Genomic DNA, 26,795 nt, shown 5'->3' with positions numbered 1-26,795 from the left:
GCCTACTACAGGCATGAACACACACAGTGCACCAATGAAGCGCCAGATCGACCAAGAATAAAACCCGCCCCAGTGTCAATCTTTCTGTTGCACCAATTAGAAAAGCTACTTGGATGCAATTGCCAAACCCCTTCCTTTTTATAATATCCACCCATACTGTGGCACTAGAGCAGTCTGATACGCGAGGACTAATGAGGATAAATGACTAAAATGAATGCATAAAAAATATGCATATGGTGACGTGTCATGTGACTGGTTATATGTCTAGCATATTATTAAACATTTAACCACTTCTTTAGAGTTTATATATTTAAATGTTTAAAATTCCCATCCCTAGTGGTTTTCCACATATTTAACAAAAAACTGCCAAAAATTTAAAAAAACTGACATTTTGAAATCTAACATGAAAGACTTGATATAATTTTGTATTTTCTTTTTATTATGTCTCAATCATAGCATCCTAGAGATCACTAACGTACTTTTTAAAACTAGTCAACTGAACCCTTTCAATCAGCGGTTCCCAAACCTTTAGTCGTCGTGTACCCCCTTCCAGACCTGTCTGCAGACCCCTAGCATACAGGCTTATATTTGTTATGTTATTTTTAATATTTGCTTTCATAATAGACGTATTTATATACATATACAATAATACATACAATATAAATGACTACAATAATATAGTTAGCACTTCTGATTTTAGGTTTTAACAAATAAAATCTGATAAAACATACCAATACAAATAAAATAAAGAAATGGGTGTATAATAAACACTGAAAATGGTTCCTCAATTCACGCTGTTTTCATCACCACTTTCCCACTTAAAAAACTAAAACCTAACAAACTACCTTTCCCAGTGTAGCTGGGCCATGTCCCTCAATCCTTCCTGACTTACACATCTATCGCTGATTCGTTCGGAATACTTTAAACCCGAATGGAGGCTTGTTTGCAGAATTTTAAGCTGTATTAGAGTTAAGATACAGAGGATTTAAAACAGAATTGCAAATTGTGACGAAATGTGAAAAAAAATGCCTGCACACAAAAACCGCAGGAGAATGTGCCTGTGACCATAAGGATTTAGTTGTGGAAGACAGCAGCAAGTACTGTAGAGTTACTAATGTTGTGATAGAAAAAAACAGCCAAGCATTTTGAAAAGTAACCGAAAACAATAAATTGATACAGTATATAAAAATCGAAAGCCACTGAAAAAACGATTTATATAAAACTTGAAAATAGCTAAAAATAAGCACCAAAATGTCCAATTTATAAAAAAAAAACAAAAAAAAAACCAACAAAAAAAAAACAGAGTTTTTGTGTATCTTTGTTCTTATTGGTACCTCTTGGAGGTTTGCAATAAACGTGCGTGCCAGGGCTGTGAACCCAAGTGTCCCGCAGCTGCGTGATTGTCTTGCACGGCTCTTTTTGTTTCTGAAACTAACTAGCGTCACACACCATTTCACGCTAGAAATTGAAAGGAATTCCCAATGCGGTTTAAAGCTTTGAGTCTGACAAGTCTTATGAGAATGCAACAAAAAATAAAACCTAAAAATGTTCGCCATTACACAATTTGTCCCGTGTACCCCCTGGACACGCATCACAGTTTGGGAACCTCTGCTCTAAATTATTGGATAAGAGCATTATCATCTCTGTTGTACCTACCCTGTTCAGTGAAGAAGCAAGGTTTTACCAGCAGAACTGAGCCTGCCATGTTATCAGGGAACAACTGCCTGACTATGAAGGATTGACTGTTGTATGTTTTGTGTGCTGGCCTGCCCTCTTAACTACAAGCCATGCAAACCACAGACTGCACATATACTGACAAAAACTAAAGCTAATCGGCATATCTCCCCCATTTTGTATGCACCTCTCTGACTTCCAAGTCTGTTGTAAGGCTGATTTTAAATGTTTGCTTTTGTCCTGTAAGGTTTTAAATATTGTTGCTTAATCTTTAACTGTACATTCCCCATCATACCCTGTGTTCTGGTGACTAAGGTTTATTGTCGGAACACAGAGCTGGATTGAGTACCCAGTGCAACATACCTATCATATAAAATACACAATGAAAGGCATTTCAGAATTTTTTTTTTTTTTCAAAGCTTTTGTTAAAGCAAACAAAACAAAAAAAATCAAAAATCTAATAAAATTTAAAAAATTGCAATTTTTATATTGTGACTAAAGATTGATGGGGGGAACACACTATTATCAAAATATATCTGTCACCTGTAAGAGGAACTCTTTACATACAATTTACATTTGTAACTGGAAGAAAAAAAATAAAAAGAGTTGTAGTCTCACATGCCAGTGTGTTTTACACACAGTACATACAAGTACATATAGAGGATTGAACCAAGATGTACAATAACATACTGTGTGTGCAGTAAACAAGTACAATATGAAAAACTATTCATTTATTTCAAAATGAACAAGGGAGATTTCTTTCACCAGGCAAGGATTGGGCAAAACAAAAAAAAGGGATTAGCGAAGTGTCACAAAAGGATCAATGTGAAGACACTCAATAAAGAACACAGATCTACATGACAAAGAAAAAAGTCACACCAATGAGATATATATATACACACACACACACACACACACACACACACACGGACATATACACACGGACAGAGGGATCAATCTAATTGGTTAACCAGTGTTCCAACCTGTGCAAATCAGTGACCTTACCAGCAATGCATGGAACTTCAAGAATAACACCTTGTCTGATTCACTTAACAACCAATTCACTTGGGGGTGCCAGAGGCGATAGGCTGCCATTTTACAAGCACAACAACATGCTCTAGGATGTTCAAATAAGGTAAAATATCCGCTCTATAATTTTATATGGCTTTCTCAAGCGAGACTGACAATTCTGTGAGGCAGTTTTGGTGATGTGGTGATCTGGGGGAGACCAAACTCCCTTCAGTAGGGACCTAAGCCTGATTAGAATTAAGGCTACCAGAAGTTATACATGAGAGTGAATTAACCCACTGTTCCCCTTAGCTATGTCCAGGGGCTGTTTTATTAATCCACAGCATACATACACATTGGTATTGTGAAGGGATTTTTTTTAACCCTTCATGATAATATACCAAGGATCACTTCAAATTGCCTTGACTACAAAAAAGTTAACCCTTTCAAAACAAACAAGAAAGTCTTAATGCATCTACTGTATCTATTGTTTTTTAGTTTTATTTTAACAATCTGGAATACATTTAGGAACGTGGAATACTAATTTGGCTACTAGAATACAAACAGTAAGACTAAATACTTTTTTTGTTCAGGAAAAAGAAAAAAATCAGCTTCAAGCAAAAGTACTGTAGATATTTATTTGTAATGTGCTGTTTAAGAACACAAATCACTGTACTGCTGCGTATACTGCAACTCTTCAATGTTTTCAAGCAAGACAGATTCAAGTTAGTAAACTTTGATGTCAGCATGACCACATAATATTCTGAAAAAACACATTGAAGCATTGTTTTGCAAAGGCAGTTACAAGGTGCAACATTCTACTACTACATTCCTATACAGTAAGACTGCTTTTTTCTCAAGAAGCACCATACATGTGGTTAACTAGATTAAAAGTAACAGAGCACACATCTCAAATCCAATTCATTAATTTTTTTCTGCATAATAATATTCAATCAATTTGAGGACAGTTGAAATTAATAATCTTCTTTACTGGGGCGACCTGTTGACAGTTGTTAAGAACAACAATAAAAACAACAACATCATCATGTAACATGAAAAGAAACTTACACAGAATAAAGAACAGCAACCAACCTCCAGTATTAATTCCCATTATAATATTAACGTCAATTAAAAACCTACCAAATACTAAAGATTTCTATATATATATATATATAATATAGATATATATAATATATATATTATATATATATTACTCCATATAACTATTATATGACTTAATATACTAACTAATTATATGACTGCTAAAGTATGATTTAGATTCTGGTATAGTAAGCAAACTTGTTAAATTTGCAGACGACACAAAAGTAGGAGGAGTGGCAAACACTGTTGCAGCAGCAAAGGTCATTCAAAATGATCTAGACAAGATTCAGAACTGGGCAGACACATGGCAAATGACATTTAATAGAGAAAAGTGTAAGGTACTGCACGCAGGAAATAAAAATGTACATTATAAATATCATATGGGAGATATTGAAATTGGAGAAGGAATCTATGAAAAAGACCTAGGAGTTTTTGTTGACTCAGAAATGTCTTCATCTAGGCAATGTGGGGAAGCTATAAAAAAGGCTAACAAGATGCTCGGATACATTGTGAAAAGTGTTGAATTTAAATCAAGGGAAGTAATGTTAAAACTGTACAATGCACTAGTAAGACCTCATCTTGAATATTGTGTGCAGTTCTGGTCACCTCGCTATAAAAAAGATATTGCTGCTCTAGAAAGAGTGCAAAGAAGAGCGACCAGAATTATTCCGGGCTTAAAAGGCATGTCATATGCAGACAGGCTAAAAGAATTGAATCTGTTCAGTCTTGAACAAAGAAGACTACGTGGCGACCTAATTCAAGCATTCAAAATTCTAAAAGGTGTTGACAGTGTCGACCCAAGGGACTTTTTCAGCCTGAAAAAAGAAACAAGGACCAGGGGTCACAAATGAAGTTTAGAAAAAGGGGCATTCAGAACAGAAAATAGGAGACACTTTTTTACACAGAGAATTGTGAGGGTCTGGAATCAACTCCCCAGTAATGTTGTTGAAGCTGACACCCTGGGATCCTTCAAGAAGCTGCTTGATGAGATTTTGGGATCAATAAGCTACTAACAACCAAACGAGCAAGATGGGCCGAATGGCCTCCTCTCGTTTGTAAACTTTCTTATGTTCTTATGTTCTTAATTGGTTGCACCAGAATTATTTTGGTGTGTCATAGCAAAGGGGGTGAATACTTACACAGTCAATTATCTTCTGTTTTATATTTGTAATTAATTTAAAACAATTTGTATTTTTTATTTTTAACTTTGACATTACGGACTTGTTTTGTGTTGATCAGTGGTAAAAACTCATAATTAAATCTATTTTTATTCCATGTTGTAACACAATAAAATGTAGAAAAGTCCAAGGGGGTGAATACTTTTAGAGCCACTGAATGAATATATTTTATATATATATATATATATATATATATATATATATATATATATATATATATATATATATATTTTCTTTTAGTCATATAGATCTGTATTCTTTATTGAGTGTCTTCACTTTGATCCTTTTGTGACACTGGAAGGGGCACATCACCAACCCGCCTGGCCAGCATGATGAGTTATGACCAACCCCCCCCCAACCCCCCATGATGAAAGCAGACAGAAACTTGGCCCTCATTTCCTGGAGGCTGGACTGCCGCCAACCAAGGCAGCGTCCGGTTAGGCACTGGCCACGTATAACTGCCAATCTCTTTCAGGTGAAATAAGACTTCAAGAGTTGGAAGAAGAATTTAGAAGAATCAAGTGGGACATCGTACGACTAAACGAAGTACGGCAAAAAGATGAAGGGCTACTAGAACTCAAGAGTGGACATCTTTTCTTCTACCGAAGCACTACAAATGGACGAACAGGAGGCGTTGGATTCACTGTCCACAAGAGAATCAAGAATAACTTGGTAGAGATTGAGAGCACATGAGAGGTCAGCAAGACTGACAGTGAAAGTTTCATGGAAGTACATAAAGTATTTTTATGAAGTACAAGAACTACACAAAAATGGGAAGAGCCACTACAAGTTCATCATCGGTGACCAGCACCAAAATAACAGCCCAGCAAGAAGACTAGTATCCAGTAGGCAATTTTGGACAGGAACAAGAGGGGCAACAGTCTAGTCTAATTTGCAGAGAACAGTAAGTTATTCATCATGAACACCTTCTTCTAGAAGAAACCCATCAGTAAATGGACATGGAGAGGACCAAGCAGAGTGAAGAATGAAATTGACTACTTATTCACCAACAAGAAGTGCAACGTACCAGATGTCTCAGTACTAAACAATTTTAACACAGGAAGTGACCACAGACTTGTATGATGCAAAATACACCTTAACACAGCACTGGAGGGCACGAAACTCGTGATGACGAAATCCAACACAATCAACGTAGAAATGCTCCAGAAGCAAAGCCTGGTGTTTCAACTGGAACTGAAGAATAGATTGAGAGATCTTCAAGATCTAAAAAAAGATGAAGTAATCGACGTAAACAAAATCTATGAGGAAGTGAACCAAGTAATTGCAGAAACAGCAAAAAACAAAGCTGGATCACAGAGTACAAAATGCAACCAGAAGAGCATGCAAGACAAAAGACCTCATGAAGAAAAGAATGGAAATTAAACAAACGGCAGCTCTGAAGTTAAAGATTGAATACATTGAGCTCTGCAAGACAGTAAGAAAGTGCATTGCTGAGGATACATGATCATTCAACTGTAGGTTGGTAGACAAAACTATTGAAAACAACCGAAGCATGAAGAAAGCAAAACAAAAACAGATTTTAGCTATCAAACAAGGACGGGACTCTCATCAAGAACCGTAAATTGATTTTGAAGAGAACACAAAATGATATCAACATTAAGAGAGCAACGTAGCAGATGACGAAGACGAGACGGAAAAAAACGCAACCCGAGGAAAAAGTTCCAGATGTTCCGGTAGGAAGTGGTGAAACATGCTATCAAACATATGAAGACAGGAAAGGCACCTGGAGAATACAGCATAACGATTGACATTGTCAAAGAAGGAGATGAAGAACTACACTGTTGCATATTTTTACAGAATATATTAAGCAAAAGGAAGTGCGGAACAACTGGAACACACATCAGTGATACTTTTACATAAGGAAAATGTAAAGAAGACCTCAAGAACTACAGACCTATTAGCTTACTTCCAATAATCTACAACATTTTTACCAAGATGCTCACCAACAGACTTCACGATCAATTTGACTATGCACAATCAAATGAGCATCATCTTCAAGTTGTACGGTAAGTGATTCAAACCAGCAATGAGTACGAACTACCACTTTGCTTGGGATTCATCGACTATGAAAAAGCCTTTGACTCTGTTTACACAAGATCTGTATTAAGCTCTATGAAAACAAAAGGAATTGAGAAAACGTATTTGATCAGCGCCACATACAAGAATGCAACATCCACGGTAAGACTCCATAAAAACAGCGACAAAATCAAGATCGAAAAAGGAGTTTGTCACGAAAATACATATACTTAGATCTACATATACTTAGAGCAGTTAGTTTCAGCAACGGAGAACCAAATGTGTGAAATCAACAGAAGACACGCAGCTCTGAATTTAGCAGAAGCAATCAATCAGATAAACACAGAGTTTGAAGTGGCTACAAAAGTAATAGCTTGTGTTCATGACAATGCGGCCAGTATACGCAGAGCAGTGTCTTTGCTTTCTGCAAGCAAGCGTGGTGTGTTTTGGGTAGCGTGGCAAGTGTGAGCTGTGCAGGACACAATATAAATCTCTGCATTCAGAAATTATTGGAGGATGTATGACAAGTCCATGTGTTAGTGGTTGCACATTTTAAAAAGAATGAGATGGCAACAAGCACTTTAAATAGGAAACAAACAGAAATGCTGAACAAAAAAAAGCACCAGTCAAGTTAATACTGGACGTACAATTAAAGTGCACAGTTTATTATATGTTTGAATGCCTTCTTGAATTAAAATGGTCAGTTATTGCTGTTTTGTCAAGCCCAGATTTCACCAAAAAAGTCTGATACAGCTACTTTAAATCTCACGAATGAGCAGTGAAAGCTAATGGCTGAGATACGACCTCTACTACAGCCGAACTGGCTACAGTACTTTTGAGGGCAGAAAAACCATTACGGCTAGTTCTTTGTACTCACTTGCAACAGGGATAAAACATAGACTGACTGAAGTTCCTGATGAAGAAGAGACACCGTCTCAACTAATTTGCTAATTCCAGTTAAACAGAGTTTGAGAGATAAGCTAGTGAGTAATTTGTCTCAGCAATTTTGTTTGCATCTGCTGAACAACCCAAGTAATGAGGTTATGCCACTGCTTTTTGTGTCATTTCTTAAACCCATGATTTCGCCATCTCCGACGTGTCTGAAAAAACACTGTCTTCCAAACTAGCGAGGCTGGTGGAGGACAACCTGGAAAATGACGTTTACTTTTCCTGATTAGATCTGATGAAAATATACGCACTTCTTATTTATATGAATAAATGGACCGCAAAATGTTAAAAGTGGACCGATATGATTACTGTGGTGCAGAATCAGTATGTTAGTATGAGAATTATAACAGTTTCTTCCCTGCAGTGTAATAGGTTGACCACTAGATGTCACGTGTTCTCGCCCATGAAAAATCCACAGCTGTTTTTCCTTAAAGAATTAAGGATAATGGTCAACTGGTTAACTGTCTGCTTGTTAAAGTTAATGGCACCTCAATAACAAGGGCTTAACTGACAGCTCTGTGACTGGGGTTAGGGATGGGACGGTATAAAATTTGCACGGTACAATAACCACTAAAAAAAATACCGTTGTAACCTTAATATCACGATATAAAGTACATCACATAAGTTATAAAATAAAGGCTTAAATGAAGAAAGACAAATGTAAATCACTCAAATTTCTGTAATTCACAAAAATAAAACAAACAAATCACACTTCCTTTCATGGAATGATTTAAACATTTGGTATTTAGTATTTTACTATGCCATATAACTTGGTATGTTTCTTTTTTATGAAGACAACCAGAATTAAAAATAAATAAACTAAAGTTGTACACTCTCATTGTTATACTACAACAGTATTAAGATCTATTATTTGCTCAAAATGACGTGGTGCTGTAGTTAGTTAAAACATTTTAACGTATACAATTAAATAAATAAATACATACACACATACATATGTTTAGCTGATGGTAAACAGAATTGGGAAATGACTGGTCTTACTGCAAAACATGTACCACAGGTTATTCTAGAGCAGAGATGAGTTGTTTATTTTTTCAACCAGATAAATAAAATACGTATAGCATTTTTAATACTAGAACGTGTTATTGGATTTATAGCTACACGTCACAACAATGCACAAGTAAGCTTCCAATGATTACACATGTGGAGTTTGTAAAAAAAAAAAAAAAATGTCTTCATTTACCTAAGAAAATTGGAATACTGTTATAATGGCTGTGAACGTTATATTACATAAATAAATAAACAAACATAATGTACTAAATCTGTGATAACACTATGTAACACAATTTTTGTTCCTGGGTAGTAAGTGTTATTTCCTAATTGCTTATGCCTCAAAAGTATAGAAAATGGCTATGTGGCAGGCTGGTGAGTGGATAGAGGCCCAGAGACAGTCTGCAGTTCAAAAAAGTAACAATTTTATTATAAATAAACACAAAAATAAAGTGCACAAGGGCAAAATAACAGATACTCAAACACAAATAAAGCAAAAACAAAACTCACAAAAATAAAGTTTCCAGGCTGGGCAATGCCTTCACTGGATTTGTCAAAATTCAAAAATCACAAAACAACCACAAACACCAACCTGCTTCCTCAGCTCCCTCCTCTCAAATGAGAACCAAAGGCCTCCTTTTATGTCAGGTGGCTGGGCACTGATTGATCGTTAATTAACCTAATCAACCCCAGCCACCTGAACGTAATAAACCCAGGCAGGTAGGGGAAATTAACCCCATCCCTGCCAATTTAAAAAGGCTATTATTCCCCACAAACTTTGCTTTTGTGACCAGGACAGTGATATTTTGAAATATACCTATTTCCAATGAGAAAACGGGCGAATTTGTGTCTTTTCATTCACATAAAGTCAGAAAAAAACAACATATGAATCCAAATTAACATGTATTTATACCAAAGTAATACAAAAATGACTACAAAAGATTTAGAAGTGAGTAGTTTTTCGGGATTTACGATTATACTGTAAATCACTTTCATGAATCAGCCCCCAAATGTAGTCTCCCATCTTGTTCTCGTTATATTGTCCTTGGTAGCGGCGTTCAAAGTCCAGTATATCCTAGTGGAAGCGCTCGCCTTGCTCCTCCGAGTACGCTCCCATGTTTTCCTTGAATTTATCAAGATGAGCATCAAGGATATGGACTTTGAGGGACATCCTACAGCCCATTGTGCCGTAGTTCTTCACCAGAGTGTCAACCAGCTCCACACAGTTTTAGGCCTTGTGATTGCCCAGGAAGCTCCGAACCACTGTGACAAAGCTGTTCCAAGCAGCTTTCTCCTTATTAGTGAGCTTCTTGGGGAATTCATTGCACTCCAGGATCTTCTTTATCTGTGGTCTGACGAAGACACCGGCTTTGACCTTTGCCTCAGACAGCTTAGGGAAGAAGTCTTGAAGGTACTTGAAGGCTGCCGACTCCTTATCTAGAGCTCTGACAAATTGTTTCATAAGGCCCAATTTGATGTGCAGTGGTGGCATCAGCACCTTCCGGGGGTCCACCAGTGGCTCCCACTTGACGTTGTTCCTCCCCACAGATAACTCGGTCCGCTGTGGCCAGTCCCGCCTGTGGAAGAGCGCCTTGGTGTCCCTGCTGTCCCAAAGGCAAAGATAATAGGGAAACTTGGTAAAACCGCCTTGGAGACCCATCAGGAATGCCACCATTGCAGCCTCTTGATGCCATCTCAGAAAAATGCAGATATGTATCCACTTAGGCAGCTGGAACTAAACTGAACTGGTGGGCTTAAGGCCCCTGTATTTATACTACTATTTATATTACTGGAAAGTTCTAGAAGTTACTCCAAGTTTACTCAGCACTGAATCTAACTGGAATGTTATGGAAAATAGGTAAATTTCAAAATATCACTGTCCTGGTCACAAAAGCAAAGTTTGTGGGGAATAATAGCCATTTTCTATACTTTTGACGCATAAGCAATTAGGAAATAACACTTACTACCCAGGAACCAAAAAATAAATAAAAAATTTGTTACACGGTGTAAGCGATGTATAATTTTACAATAAAGTTAATGTTAATCAACTACATTAAACTGACTGTTTATAATCTAGACAAATGTAAATATAGCATGTTGAAAATGTGTTCTGCGCTGCAAGGTTTGGAGAAGGTGTTTCTCTAAAAGCTGTGTGTGATGTCAGAAAGACAGCAGCCATGAGCAGCCAGCTCAGCCAGCGCAGCAAACCGTTGTATAACCAAATTATGATAACTAGGGAAACTGACCAATGAGAAATAAACATATTACAGTAACATTACAAAGAAATAGCAAAAAAAAATAAAAAAATTATAATATAAAAATATGTAGATTAAGCCACTTTCAAAAATTAAAGTGGGCACATTATTAAAAGAAAATAATAATTTGATCCATTTGGAGGGGTGCCCTGGCCCTGTGTGTAGTTTGTATGTAGTTTTATGTTGCATGTAGTATGTTATTGTTGGGGTACATATTTAGTGCACGGGATATAAATTGGGCTGTGTAGCACAAGTCATGTAATATGTATTTAGTCAAGGGGATTGCACAATCACTTTGCATTCAGATAAAATGTGTATTAGGATGTGAACGCGGGGATTGCACAAATTAGTTCACGTGCTGGGATTCAAGTGAATGATTAGTAACTGAATCCCGGCACAACTGTATATATAGAGACACGATCACTGACGGGGTTGGTGTGTTCAAGGGCGAAGGAATAGGAGAGAGAGATAGGAGAGTAAGAAATTAAAACTAAGAAAACAATTGCTATTTGTGCTGGAAACACCAGCACGATACTTGTTTGTTTACTGATCGTCCCGTTTGTTCGTCTGGCCAACATGCTATTTATTTTTGTCAGAGTGTTTTTCCTTTGTTCATCCTTTTTATTTTGTTTATTTAATTAAAGTGCCGCAGCGCATTCATTACCCAATCTGCGGTGGATTTCCATTCCTTTTACCCTCAGTACTGGGTGTTCTGACGTCACTGCTCAAGCCAGCCTGCCACAGTCTATTTTTGTACCTTTTGATGTCAGAACTACCACTGATGATTCTATCCTGAATCCTCTTCTAGGTGAATATTATGGTTACACACAAATATGTTGGAACAAAATGACTAAGAGGATGGTGAATAATGTAAGGGAATAATATGCATTCACAGTACACCCCACATGACATTAATTAATACAAACCATTCTCTACATCCATGACCACAAACATTTCAAAATAGCACCATTCATGCACTTTCCCTGCCCCTACCCTAACATTTTGCTTTTTCATTAGACAGCTTTGGTAATTAATCTCAAAAGACTTAAGTGACAGACAGATGGCAGTCACACTTGCCAGTCCATTTCATGCTTTATCAGATCTTTTAAATTGACAAACAACCTGCTCTTTTATTGAGATCTATATTTTGCACAAAAAAACTAAATCTGATGAAAGCTATCTGCAGATGTCAATGCTCCCCATTTCCAACTTTCCAATAAATATTTCACACATAACCATATATATATATATATATATATATATATATATATATATATATATATATATATATATATATATATATATATAGTAAACGATCCTCGCACTCACGGAGTTCGTTGCCCCTTTTAAAGTAGACCCAGGACACAGAAACGGAATTGCTTTAGCGCTGACGCGCACTTTTAATAAACATAAAACAAAACAGAAATAAACACCTAACTCCGTTTTGGAGCTCTCACTATACACCAGCCGATCCCTGACTCACACACAGGACGGCTAAGCCGTTTACCTGACAAACACCAAAACACAAACGGGCTTCTCTCAACACTCTCTTCAATACGACTGGACACACACGCAGTCGGGCTCTTCACTCAGCACTTCACCTTCAATACGACTGGACACACACGCAGTCGGGCTCTTCACTCAGCACTTCACCTTCAATACGACTGGACACACACGCAGTCGGGCTCTTCAACTCACTCAGCCGCCCCGATCAGTCTGGCTGCCTCACAAATACCCTGCACACTGTTAATCTAATTTATAATTCGACACCAGGTGCCGGGATTCTACTAAATTTAAAACAATTACCAATTAAAACCCCATAACCCCCAAATGTGCATTACTCACATAAGTTTTTAGCAAGGATTTAACCCCCTCCCTGGTACCTTAGTTATAATATATATATATATCTATATATATATATAATTATATATAAATATATATAGATATATTATATATATATATATATATATATTATATATATATATATATTGTATAGCATCTGTATATAGAATTTTGCTTATATCCTTTATTATATTTTCCTTGATATGTACTTTCATTCAATGTGTGACCCAAGCCAGACACAAAACCAACCCTCCAGTGGTCATTTGTACAAAGCACTCTTTTAAAGTACAGTATTCTACAGGGACACACAACACACACTTGGACAACAGTATCATGGCATTGTATCATTTAATATCTACTCCTTTGCAGCACTGAACATTACTATGAAGCAATGGTAAGACTGTTAGATACAAATTGCATCCACCATAATACCAGACAGATGTGCAAAGTTAGTCTTGTTAGGCACCCAATCAATCTCCTTAGAATGAAACCACCCATGGTTGATATATAAATGTAATGTTCCCGCTAATGATGCCTGCCCCAATTAATGCATGCAAATGACACCCAATATCCCATTGTGACAGATTATTGGTTGTAAATCACCCTGCTGACCTGTGAGGGCGATAACAGTAAGAACAGAGTTCCTTGGACAGGCTGGTCTGACAATTCTTTCCCAGAGTTCAAGGGAAGTTGGCCAACCTGGAAGGGGGCGAGACTCTGTTGCAATAACGCATTGACTCAGAAGGGAAAAGATGCAGCAGCCGCAAGAGGTGGTTGCACTCGTTTACCAAGGAGTCATGTGTGATAGCATAAAAGGGGACAGAGAATCGTAATCTGTTCCTTTGCATTGGTTTGTTTTGGAGAGAACCGAGAAGGACTGTGAGAACGTAAAAAGAAACTGTATTGCGAGTTGTGTTTTGTTTGGAATTGTCTTGTCTAGTCTTGTGTGTTCCTAGACAGCTAACACAGTTCCGGAGCTGTCGCCAAGGACCAGCACGAAGCCGGAACAGCACTTCACCACTGTCACAAATATAAACTTGCATTACCCACCACGAGCACTAGTGCACACACCCAGGACTGGTGACCGTGTCTGTATTATTGTGGGGCGGACATTGTTTATTATTTGGGACCTTATTTCCCTTTTTATTTACCCCGTGCAGTACCCATTGGTGTGTATTGCTGGAGGATTGTTGTTTGGTCGCCAGACCTGGAATAAAAGGACAAAACCTTTCCAAACAGGATTATAAATCTTCTGTCTGTTTCACTACCACACTACACCCCTGCACCTGCATCCACTCAGCCACTTTGTCACACCCATATACACACAGTGCTACATGAAACAGTTAAAAAAGAAGATTGATTTTATTTATTTATTTATTTTTAATTTTAAAAAAAACTTGGACCCATTCCTCCCCAGAATCAACTCTGGAGATAATCAATGTACAAGGTCATTTGCCACTTCCTTTTCTTAATTTAGATCTGACTCGATGCTTGATATTTGTAGGATCTCAGCTTTATGTGTGTACATTTACATTACAGAAAAATGTAAAACATGCATAGATTAATTCCTACTTCAGCATACTAAATATCAATGGTGCAACCTTGGCATGATGAGGGGAACTATCCTCAAATCATTTTCATACCTGGCCAACTCAACTCAACCAACCCCAGCTTGACCAGGATTTGAAACCAGCAAGCTCCTAATGTTATGACTAGACTTTTCGATATGAAATCGGTAAAGCTTGTTAAAAGTTGTTAAATGTTTGACTGAAAAAAAATGATATAGGATAAACGTTGTAGCAAAAATAACAATTTAGAAATCATCTATAGTTACTTTACTTTTTATACTTATTGTCATACACACACAGTGGCTCTCAAAAGAATTCTCAACCCTTGGACTTTTTCACATTTTATTGTGTTACAACATGGAATCAAAATGGATTTAATGAGGAGTTTTTGCCACTGATCAACACAAAAAAAGTCCAATGTCAGAGTGAAAAATAAAATCTACAAATTGTTTTACATTAATTACAAATACAAGTATTCACCCCCTTTGCTACGACACACCTAAATTTCTCTGGAGCAACCAATTGTCTTTAGTAGTCACATAATTAGTTGAATGGGGTCCACCTGTGTGCAATTAAGGTGTTTCACATGATTTCAGGTTAAGTATACCTGTCTCTGGGAGGTCCCACAGTTGGTTAGTACATTTCCTAACAAAAACTACATCATGAAGACGAAGGAACATTCAAAGCAAATCCAGAATAAGGTTCTTCAAAAGCACCAATCAGGGGTAGGATTTAAGAACATTTCCAAGGCACTGAATATCCCCCGGAGCACAGTAAAGTCCATTATTCAGAAATGCAGAGAACATCACACAACTGTGAATCTGTCTAGAATAGGCCGTCCTCAAAAACCGTATCCTATGAACTCAGTATCCGGGCAAGAAGTGCACTAGTTGGGGAGGCCACCAAGAGGCCTATGGCAACTCTAAAGGAGTTACAGTCTTCCAAGGCTGAGCTGGGAGACACTGTGCATATGGCAACAATAGCCTGGGTGCTTCACAAAACTGGTCTTTATGAGTAGCGGCAAAAAGAAAGCCATTGTTGAAAAAAAGTCACATCTAATCTTGGCTACAGTTTGCCAGAAGGCATGTGGAAGACTCTGAGACCAAGTGGATGAAGATTCTATGGTCTGATGAGACCAAAATAGAGCTTTTTGGCCTCAACGCTAAGCGCTATGTTTGGCGCATGCCTAACACCGCACATCATCCTGAGAACACCATCCCTACCGTGAAGCATGGTGGTGGCAGCATTATGCTGCGTCAGGGCCTGGAAAGCTCGTGAAGATAGAAGGCAAAATGGATGCAACAAAGTACAGAGAAATCCTGGAGGAAAACCTGTTGAAGTCTGCAAGAGACCTGGGACTTAGAAGAAGATTCATCTTCCAGCAGGACAATTACCCCAAACATACAGCCAAAGCCACACTGGAGTGGCTTAAAAACAAAAAGGTCAATGTCCTGGAGCGGCCCAGTCAAATTGCTGTTCACCAAAGGTCCCCATCCAACTTGATGGAGCTTAAGCAATTTTGCAAAGAAGAATGGGCAAAAATTGCAGTGTCCAGTGACTTATCCAAATAGAGTCACGGCTGTAATTGCTGCCAAAGGTGCCTCTACCAAATATTGACTCAAGGGGGTGAATACTTATGCAATCAATTATTTTCTGTTTTGTATTTGTAATTAATTTAGAACAATTTGTAGATTTTATTTTTCACTTTAACATTATGGACTTTTCTTGTGTTGATCACTGGCTAAAACTTAAATCCATTTTGATTCCATGTTGTAACACAATAAAATGTGGAAAAGTCCAAAGGGGGGTGAATACTTTTGAGAGCCACTGTATATGTGTGTGTGTGTGTTGTGTGTGTGTATATATATATATATATATATATATATATATATATATATATATATATATATATATATATATACACACACACACACACACACAGTATATTATTTTATTTATCGTTCTGAACATGTGCATTTGCCTTTGATTTTAAACAGGGCCCTAACTGTTTAAAGTAATGTCAAGTCTTGAAAAATTCCCGCTAGACTGTAAAAGTATGGTTTGGCTTGCTGATTTTGAGAGCGCTGCTGTTTTAGAGTTTTCCTGAAATCAATATTAAACTGGTATTAATGACCCTTTGCAGTCTGATGTCTGACCCTGTCCAACATCATCAAAAAGACATCAAGCACAGGTCTCTAGACTTTTTTTCTCCAGAAAAAGCACAGAAAACCTTTCAATGGCCGAGTGAGACCAATAGGAGCGCTCAAAGAATATCACAGACATTTGCAGAGCTTTTTGAGATGTTATGGGAATAAAGTAATGACTTGGATCGCATTATTGAGGGGTTTGGTGATAAAACAAGTGATCAGAATATGATTTATCAATATGCACGACTATGAAGAGGTATGTGATAAATACAGCGAACAAGGGATGGGGCAGGGCTGGAGATGTAGTTACGGAGTGCCCTGTTGATATGCAGTGCCTTTTAAACCTCTTTTACTGTGAAAAAAATATTTTTAAACAGCGTCTGTAAAATAAACTCCGCGTGTGAAAATAAATTGGACCTGACATGGCTGACAGGCGCTGATTAAATGGACCGCAAAGCGTTAATGAACCAACATGTTATTATTTCGTGTGTCTGTGTGTATGCGTGTGTGCGTGCAATCACTACAAAGGCATCCCTTAATGAGTTTGCTTTCTGGAATAGAGAGGTACTGTACATGTTATATATAATTTACGAAGCACACAATTCAATTTCTTTACAGTCAACAACAAAGAAAAAAGGAAAATATATAATGCTTCACAAACTGGTGTTAAAATAAGTTAGTATCATTAATTAAGGCCCTTTCAGATAAATCTGTTGCTAATGACATCTAAACAAAACAGTGATGACTGACTTGCTTAATAAATCTTCCTTTTCACTGGAAATCAGTAGGAAACAATGGACATCACATTCCAAATGGACCAAAGTGGAGCCCCTTCTTTTTTTTTTTTTTTTTTTTTTACAGTGCTTTCATTAAATCCAGACATTGTGGACTTTTTACAACCAGATTCGAATATTGTGTACATTTATGTGTGTTTTTTGTTTTTAACACAGGCTGAACAGTTGAGTTAATACAACGGTATCTGTGCAGATTAATTTGTTTACCTTCAAGCTTCACAGCAAAGCCTAGTGAATAAAATGTAAAGAGGGCTTAGCCAGTGTGTTTGATTTTTGTAAATTAATGTAAGTATATTGAAAGTACTGTATCTGGCTTGCTTTGGGAAAGATGACAACAACCCGTTGGGAGCGGGGGGACGACACACACAGTTCACAATTTAAAATAGGGTAAGCAAAAATTCCTGTATAGATTTCAAAACATTTTTCAATGATGCTCTTGGAATGTCTCTAAGGTATTCAAAATCTATGTACATACATATATGGTACAGATTTAAACACAACAGCAAACACAAACATCCACAGTAAGTCTCTCCCAGTTATCACTGAATAAAATACTGCAGACAGGGCTTTCATTCAGTAGATGTATTTCACTATTTTTCTGGTTGGCTGATCAAATTTAACACAGCAAAAAAAAAACAAAACAAAAACAAAACCCACAAAAAAACAACTGCAGGCTCTGATATTAGAGTATTGGATTCCCTATTTATTAAAATATGTTTTGTACAACCAGGAGGGCAAGATCCTTGGGTCTAATCTCCCAGCAAAGGATACATAAATAACCTCCATCTAACACTGTTGCGGCTACTTTTGTGGCGTCAGACCAGACCATTTATTAACAGGGATATAAAAGCAAAACCACAGGGAGGCTGGTACCCAATTCTCTTGGAAATCTCAACTAATATTGCTAATTAAATATCACGCAGGGACATAATGCACAAAGAGGCAAGAACTTGAAACAATACACCTATACAAACTGACGGTATATAAATAAATTCAACAGTCCTTGTTACACTTATCATTTTCATGACTCCACTTAAAACTGCAAACCAGCGTTATCTTCAACGTCCATTTTTACTACCCTGCAGAAGCTTCCTGATTCGGAAAGTATTTTCCACAAACAGCTTCAAACATCGCAGATCGCAGGTTCGAGTCCAGGCTATGTCACAGCCGACCATGACCGAGAGTTCCTAGGGGGCGGCGCACAATTGGCTGAGCGCTGCCCAGGTAGGGAGGACTTAGGTCGGCAGGGGAATCCATGGCCCACTGCGCAGCAGCGACCCCTGTGGCCGATAGGGCGCCTGTGGTTCTGCAGTGGAGCCTCCAGATCTGTGTTGTCCTCCGGCGCTATAGGTCTGGTGGCCTCGCTGTGGATCCGCAGTGCGTAAAATGACGGATTGGCAGGAGCACGTTTCGGAGAACATGTGCTCCCACCTCCGTTCCCCGAGTCGGCGGGGAGGTTGCGAGCGGTGAGCCGAGGAAATAGATAATAATTGGGCAAACCAAAATTGGGGAGAAAAACAGGGGTAAAAAATTGCCGACAACTAAATAAAAATAAAAAAAAAGTCCCGTATGCATCAGATGTCGTCTCCGCCCATAAAAGACAAACGCAAGTGCTGAATAAGGCTCAGCGTCATTTTCTCTTCAGGCCTACTCCATTGGAGTGAACATAACCTAACGTTCACTTTCAAGTACAAAACGTAACCATTACCGAATGGAATACAATACCCAAGCCATTGCAAGTGAAGTGCTTGCAGCACCGACACGTGCTATAAAGGAAGACAAATGGCCTTTAGCAGTCTGACCAGACCGATAAGGGTACAGTGAGGCAGTGTACTTGCTGCAAGGTTACACTGTGTTACCTCAGCACTTAACACCAAAGTGCACTCGACTGACACCACGTCTGGAAGACACCACATTTGTAGCCATACTTGGAGCTGGTAGGCGCTGTCCTGGCATTCTTAAGGGTGACAATAACCCTGTCAGATAGCCTGAGGTGACTCAAATGCCTGGATGCGACAGAATGTCCCATGCCTGACTCAGCAGGTCGCGATGGGCCAGCAACTCCCACGGCTGTACAGGAGCTGTGCCAGTGCTGAGAATGAGGACAGAGCTTTCAAACATTGACATAGCACACTGAGTAGGCGGTGCCTTAGGGTCAATCACAGGGTGATTGACCCTAAGGTTGAACCAAGCTTGGAGAGAGCGCATGTGTAGAAGCCCTAAAGCAGGGGTTCCCAAAGTTTTGGTGATCGAGGACCAATCTCCAGAGTTTGCATGGGATGGGGGGGGGGGCGCACAAGAAAATGTACCACTCAAGAAACCGAAATATGTGCCAAATTATACCTTTTTTTATTTCCTATACATTTGCATTTAAATTAGGAATGTATATTACTACCACAGCAACACTAGCAGCTTTGAAATGTATTTGTATTTTATCCTGTGTCACAACAGGCCTAGGTTTGAGCACCAATATCATGCTATCACATCTTACATTGTCCTGGTCACAACAATTAAAGATGATAATACCAAAATAGGTACTCTTCAAACTATACCAATTAAACTTTTTTGTGGGTTTTACTTCAGTAGTGAGTCAGAATGCATCTTGACTTGTACAACTAACCACTTAACTAAGAGCTGAATGTATGTACAGTGAACTACGCTTAAATCAAATCTCTAGAGACCATACAAATAAAAATTCAAATTAAACAAATTATGTAAATTGCCCCATGGTGTGGACATTTAGAGCTATTTCCATAGTAAATGGGCAGAAATAAAACACAGACGTTACTGTGCAAAAAGAAATGTACCAGTAACAATTTTAAACTGTAGCCCACTGTTACTACAGTAGTACTTTCCCTAAGTTGAACACCAAAACTACAATATTGTACAAAGAGCATTTTCCCAATGTAGTTGAAGCTGAATAGTTTTGTTCTTAAAATAATAAAATAAAATCTACAACAGAAAACGTGCCTGTATCCTGAACCGTAACGTTTCTTGCAGTCGCTCTGTTAACATTATAGATGCTAGCGAGCTACTTCAGCTGCATAAAGTAATCTAATGTTATCTGGATGGTACCTTCACATGTTGATATCAGTCTTTGAGCATCTTCCCCCATGGAAAGCGATAGGAGACGACAAAATAATAATTTAAGAAAAGTAGAAACGCCTTTTCTTAGGAGGTTCCATGTTATTTTCCTTCAGCACGGCAAATCTACTGTGCACTATAGGCGCCATTTTTTTTTTTAAAGGGACAGTGCACTATAATGACCGTAACAATTAATAAAATTGGCTTGCGAGGGTCCAGATTTGATCCAAAACATGTAAAAAATGGATGTTAGGCAATTTTTCTTAACTTTGATTGTTGTATATTATTAATTTCGTCCAAATTACAAGCACCATTTTTTACAAAAATTTTCAGAAAATGTAAAAATAAAGTAAATGGTTGGTTGGGGAGGGGAGTTGAGGGTGGGTTTTGGGGGGACATACCAAATTCCTTGCGGGCCGCACTTTGGGAACCCTGCCCTAAAGGGAGAACCAGAGATGCTGCTGCCATCAGGCCCAGAATCTCTGGAAGGTCATTACCACCACCGCTGCATTGGGCTGAAAAGCTCCAAGCAGTTAGCCTCAAGATCCTGTCGTTCAACAGAGTTAAGATCGTGTTTATGGAATCGAGGCTTACGTCAAGATAGACGACCCTCTGATAGGACGTAAGCGGGCTTTCAGAATGGTTCCCTGTGAAGCCTTGCCATTGGAGGTGGCTGGTGACCAGTCCTGTATGCAACACTGCCTTTGCTGGTAACTTGTCACATATACACACATAATAGAGCACTCTGATGCTTCTGAGTCTCAGAGGAGCTAGTATAGCGTCCATGTAAAGGATTGGTCAAGGATTGGTCTGAAAACACCATCCCGTTTTGACAACAGGAATACCTGGAGTAAACCCTTCTCCTTCGAAGCTGGTCTATAGCTGCAGACACCCTATCAAATATAGATCATTCAGGCTCATCTTCCATGGCCCAGGGCTCGCAGCAGCTCCATCAAAAGTGACTGCTGCTGGTTCACAGCTTCAAAAAGCTTGTCCATTTGCCCGCAGCCTGGTGAGTATTGCCAAAAGGCCTGCTATGGTGATTTTTGTTCCTCTTCCTTGGATTTAGAGGATCACAGACTGTTCGTCCTGGTCCCACCCCTAGAGGATCGCTTCCTAGCTCCTGGTGTAATAGGGAGTAGGGACTCTTGACAGCACTGCAGGGGACGAATGGGGAGAGTCATGCTGTGGCGGTGTCACAGATACAGAGCTGTCCCTGGAAACGCGGACCAGCATGCTTTCCAGTGTCCTCATAGCAAAAAAAAAGCAAAAGACATGCAAGAGCTGCATTCTTTAACTGCTCCATCTGCATGCTTCCTTCCCAGGCAGTGGATGCATCTGTCATGCTTGTCCTCTGCAACCAGCGCAGAGGTGAAACCCAGGCATGGTGCAAGGTTGAAAAAACAGTTCAGCCATACAATGTATGCGCACAAGAACAGACAGTAAGCTGACTGGTGCTGAAAACTGTTGTGTACTGTTGTGTTAAGGACTTCCCACACAGATCTCAGAGTCATTTTTTTTTCAAGCCTGTTGCAATTATGGGAGCAGTGACCTTGAAGGTTAATGGTTATATTTCTATTTCAGGAAACCAGGACTATGGTAACAACCTAACATTCCCTTTCAAGCATGAAATGTAACCATTACTGCATGGGTAACTATACCAAAGCCATCGCTAGGACAATACTGCAGCACGTAGCTAACAAGTAGCTACATAGGATGTCCATCGTCCGGGTAACAGCAGGAGCTGTAGCTGGATGATCCCAGGACGACTGGATCTTAAAAAGAAAATCTAGGTGCACTGGGGGGCATGGGAGAGGTGGTAGGCTCATCATTAAAGATGGACTGCCTTGTCTCACCTTCTGTAGGCCAGGGCTCTTGCAAGGCCCTCTTGATCAATGGTAGAAGCTCTGCGGACAGGGAGAGCTTAACCGCAGGGGATGCGCTTTCTGACTCCACGTCCTCAGGACAGCAACACCAGCTCCTATTCGCCCACCTCCTCAGGAGGTGACAATGGCATCCTGCTGCCAATCCGCATTCGTAGCCACCTGGAACGCCAAGAGGACAGGCGGGGCAGGTGGTGCCGAACGTTCACGTAGCAACTCTGCAAGGACACTGCCTCTGTAAAGCTGCAGGAGAGATGTTTCTCTAGCACACACTTGGAGAAATGCACACAAAACTTGTAGAAACTGTGGTTTGCTAAAGACAGCAACTGGGCTGTCAACAAGGCCTGCTTGGTACCAAACAAGCAGGATGGCTTTCCATGTGTAACAGGGATAAAACCCAGGCATTATGAAAATAGCAACCAATGTAGAGTAAGAATGTACAGCTGCTGCCTCAGCTTGCTAAAGACAGAAACTGGACTGTCAACAAAGCCTGCTTGGTACCAGACTGGGGATGTAAATACTGGTCTGTACCAAGTCAAGATACTGTGGCAGAGATGCAAGCAATCAGCAGAAATGCGTATCTCGATCAACACACAGCTGCTGGGCCCAGAAAAAAAAAAAAATTCTCACAGAAAACAGTAAAAACAATATTACAGTTCAAATAATCATAAAACGTTTAGAAAAACTAAACTAAACTTCAGACAAAGCTAGCACTCTACAAGGAAAGCATAAATTTAGTGGCCTTCATGCCATCTACAAATTTATTGAACTTAAGGCCATTTTGGCCTTGCACTTTCTTTTGCCAATTTAGTCCTGTAACTGTGAGTGTGTGTCTCATATTATATATATATATATATACACACACACACACACACACACACACACACACACACACACACACTCAGACCCACAGCTGAGCATTACAATACATTTGACATCTTAATACAACTTTAAACATAAATATTGTTGTTTTAAAACCTGTAGCATAGACACACAGCCTTCCAAATAATAATAACAAATAGTAGTCTGGAATAAGTTTATACTGTAAATGTACACTTATACATTATATATTCAAAAATACTTACTGTTAGGTGATACTGCCTCCAGATCTCTGGGCAAGCCTGGATATAAAGAAAAAAAAAAGTATTTATATGTATATATACAAAATCAGGGTGAAACAAGATGCCTTACAAACTGTTGGTTTTGGTATGACAAAACATCCACTTATGCTGTTCACAGCAAAATAAGATGCCTAGGGATGTAGCCCTGCTGCATTACTGCTTCAAAAAAAAAAAAGTTTGGTAAACACTTAAGATAACCTACTAAATAAAATAAAAAAAATAAAAAATGAAGTTAACCCTGGTTCTCAAAATAGAAATGTTACCAAATGGGTATTTATCTCCTAAAGACTCAGAACCGGAACACTATATCAAAGCTGCTCATCAGAACCTGTGACACAGTCATGCCCACCCGAGGGCATATATGGGCTACACACACACACACACACACACACACACACACACACACAGATCTCATCATAATTTTTTCTTCAAGTCTGCTGCAATCAAGGACTGAGCTAAGGTTGATGGATACATTTCTATTTCACAGAATCAGGGTTATGATAATAACCTACATTCCCTATCAAGTACGAAATTGAACTATTACCTAATAGGTATGAATACCAAAGCCGCCGCAAGACAATATCGCAGAACAACTGGAATGCTACAAGGCTAAGCCAAAGGCTATCTTGCGCGTTACCACGAGGAACCCCAGTAACAAGTAGGTAAGGCTAAAAAAAAATTGAGGGAGAACTGACCTCAATGTTTATGTTATAAGGGTCGACCCTGAAGCTGCCCTTAACTCTCTAGTTCCAAAGCCAGGGTTTTGTGGATCCATGACATTTAATCTACAGAACCTTGTAAAGGTATGGGGAGTAACCCACAGTGACACATTGCAAATGTCTGACAGATGCACCCTGGAACAAAGCCCTCAAAGTTGTCATTCCCCTTTTCTGGAGGGAGCAAGTTGGATTCCTCATGGGCAGTCTTGACTGTACCTGTAATTCATTTAGATAGCCTCTTCTTAGACAGGGCTTTACCATGGGACTTAACCCCATAAAAGACAAAAAATTGTTCAGACTGCCTCCATCTCAGCGTTCTGTCCAAATAATATGCTACTGCCCGCACAGAGCAGCGTGTATGGAGCTGTCTCTCCTGTCAGACTTGAAAGAAGGTGGATGGAAAGTGTCCAATTCTAGAGTCTGGTTGATGTGGAATGCAGGCAAAAAAGCAGAAGGTGTACGAAGCGTAACCTTTGTCCTGGCTTCTGCAAAAATTAAGCAGGCGCTAGCAATCGAAAATGATTGCATCTCACTCATCCGCTTAGCAGATGTGATTTAGTGATAAAAATTCCAGCTAAATGCAAGGGCTCAAATAGAGGCTTAGTGAGTTCTTCAAGGACCACTTTAAGCTTCCAACGAGGAACAACATCTTCATAGGTTGCCGAAGAGGCAGAGGCAAGCACCACACCTGAAAGACGGCCCACTTGAACTTGTACTGGGAAAGCGTGGATGCTGCTCTGGCATCTTGCAAGGTGTCAATGACCCTATTAGAAAGCCCCAGACAGCTCAAATGCAGACATTCAGGGGACAGACCCACAGCCACAGGCTCGATGGATCGGGATGCCATAATGTCCCCCGCGCCTGACTGAGGAGGTTGCTGAATTTGGGCATGCTCCACGGCTGGTGGCTAAGGAGCTGAATCAGAGCTAAAAACGAGTCTCCTGGGCCAGTAATGGGCTACTAATAGCACCCTGGCCTGGTTCAGCCTGATTTTCTCCAGACACAGTGGGAGCAAGAAAGGCATATAACAGTTGCCATGGCCACCGGTGTTGCCAAGGCATCTTTCACCAGCGGGTCCCTGGCTCCTGTTATGGAGAACCAAAGAGAGCAGAGATCTCTCTCTGTTCTCCCTAACCTCTACAAATGAGGCTCACCACCTCGGGTTGAAGCCCCCATTCTGAGGCGCTGCAAACTCCCCTTGTGAGGAGGTCTGCTGCCCAGAGAAAAAGCTTGCAGGCTACGTGATGGAGACTAGGAGACCTGAGGTCGCCCTGGTGGTTTATATAAGCCATCACGGTAGCGTTCTCCGTCCTGACTAGCAAGTGTCTCCCTTGAACCTCCTGCAAAAAATTCTGCAAGGCCAGATAAACTGCCTGCATCTCCAAAATATTTATGTAAAGACCCAACCAAGGGTGGTTCCATACCCCCTTACCCCCCTGCTATTCCACACAGCGCACCAGCCGAGGCTGGACAGGTCCATGGTTATGATGACCCCCATTTTAGCGAGGCTGCCCAGCACTACATCTAGACATAGACGGGCAGGTTGTGTCGACTAATCAGCTTTAGCCAGTGGCGAGACACTGTCACTCGGCAGCCTTGGTTTAACATGGACTGAAAAACCCTGTTGTTGAACCAGGCTTGGAGAGGGTGCATGCGCAGAAGACCCAAAGGAAGGGTCTGGGAAGCTGCTGACATCAAGCCCTGAAGTCTCTGGAATGTCACTACTGTAACCGCTCTGTTGTGCTGAAAAAGCTTCGGACATGCAGCTATTCTCTGCACTCTGTCGTCCGACAGAGTAGACACCATGAACCTGGAGTCCAAGCACACTCCTAGGTAGGACGCTGTCTGCGAAGGTGTGAGCTGGCTCTGCACGATTCACCAACCGGACCAACCGATGAAGGTGACTGGTGACAAGTTCTGTGTGGGCCTCTGTCTGTGCTGGAGACTGGACACAAGGGTGTCCTCAGCTCACCGCGCACCAGCGACCCCTGTAGTCTGGCTGGGCTTGCCTGTTAGCTGCCCGGGAGCTGCGTTGTCCTCCTACGCTGTAGCTCCTTGGCTGCTGCATGGTGAATCCACAGTGTGTAAAGAAGCGGTCGGGTGACGGCACATGCTTCGGAAAACAGCGTGTGTTCGTCTTCGCCGCTCCCGAGTCAGCACAGGGGTGGTAGCGGTGAGCCAAGCATAAATAAATAATAATTGGCCATTTCAAACTGGGAGAAAATAAAAAATAATAATAAATTGGCAATGACTAAATTAAAAAAGAAAAAAAAAAAAAACCTGAAACAAAATTATTTATTATGTTCTAGAACGAAAATTATATTAAACATTTCGTTTATTGGTTAATAACTTTTTCTTCGTTCCTTTTCAGCCTGTTCTTTGTATATCTTTCCATTGTTTTCAAATATAAAATCATTTGAAAAAAAGT

General features: G+C 39.7%; 1 protein-coding gene across 3 annotated transcripts in view; it reads right to left on the bottom strand.

Annotated features, from left to right (window-relative positions):
• zcchc7 (zinc finger, CCHC domain containing 7) overlaps nt 1-26,795 on the bottom strand; it is a 246,427-nt gene that overhangs the window by 93,814 nt on the left and 125,818 nt on the right. For all 3 annotated transcript variants that reach the window (XM_041256800.1, XM_041256817.1, XM_041256808.1), the window contains one exon: nt 23,613-23,648. In XM_041256800.1, the coding sequence (XP_041112734.1) occupies nt 23,613-23,648 (36 nt within the window). The remainder of the gene's footprint in view (nt 1-23,612; nt 23,649-26,795) is intronic.

The sequence above is a fragment of the Polyodon spathula genome, chromosome 1 (genome assembly GCF_017654505.1).
Source record: "Polyodon spathula isolate WHYD16114869_AA chromosome 1, ASM1765450v1, whole genome shotgun sequence".
Taxonomy (NCBI): Eukaryota; Metazoa; Chordata; class Actinopteri; order Acipenseriformes; family Polyodontidae; genus Polyodon; species Polyodon spathula.
The sequence above is the reverse complement of the archived record's forward strand: the minus strand, read 5'-3'. Positions and strand labels throughout refer to the sequence as shown.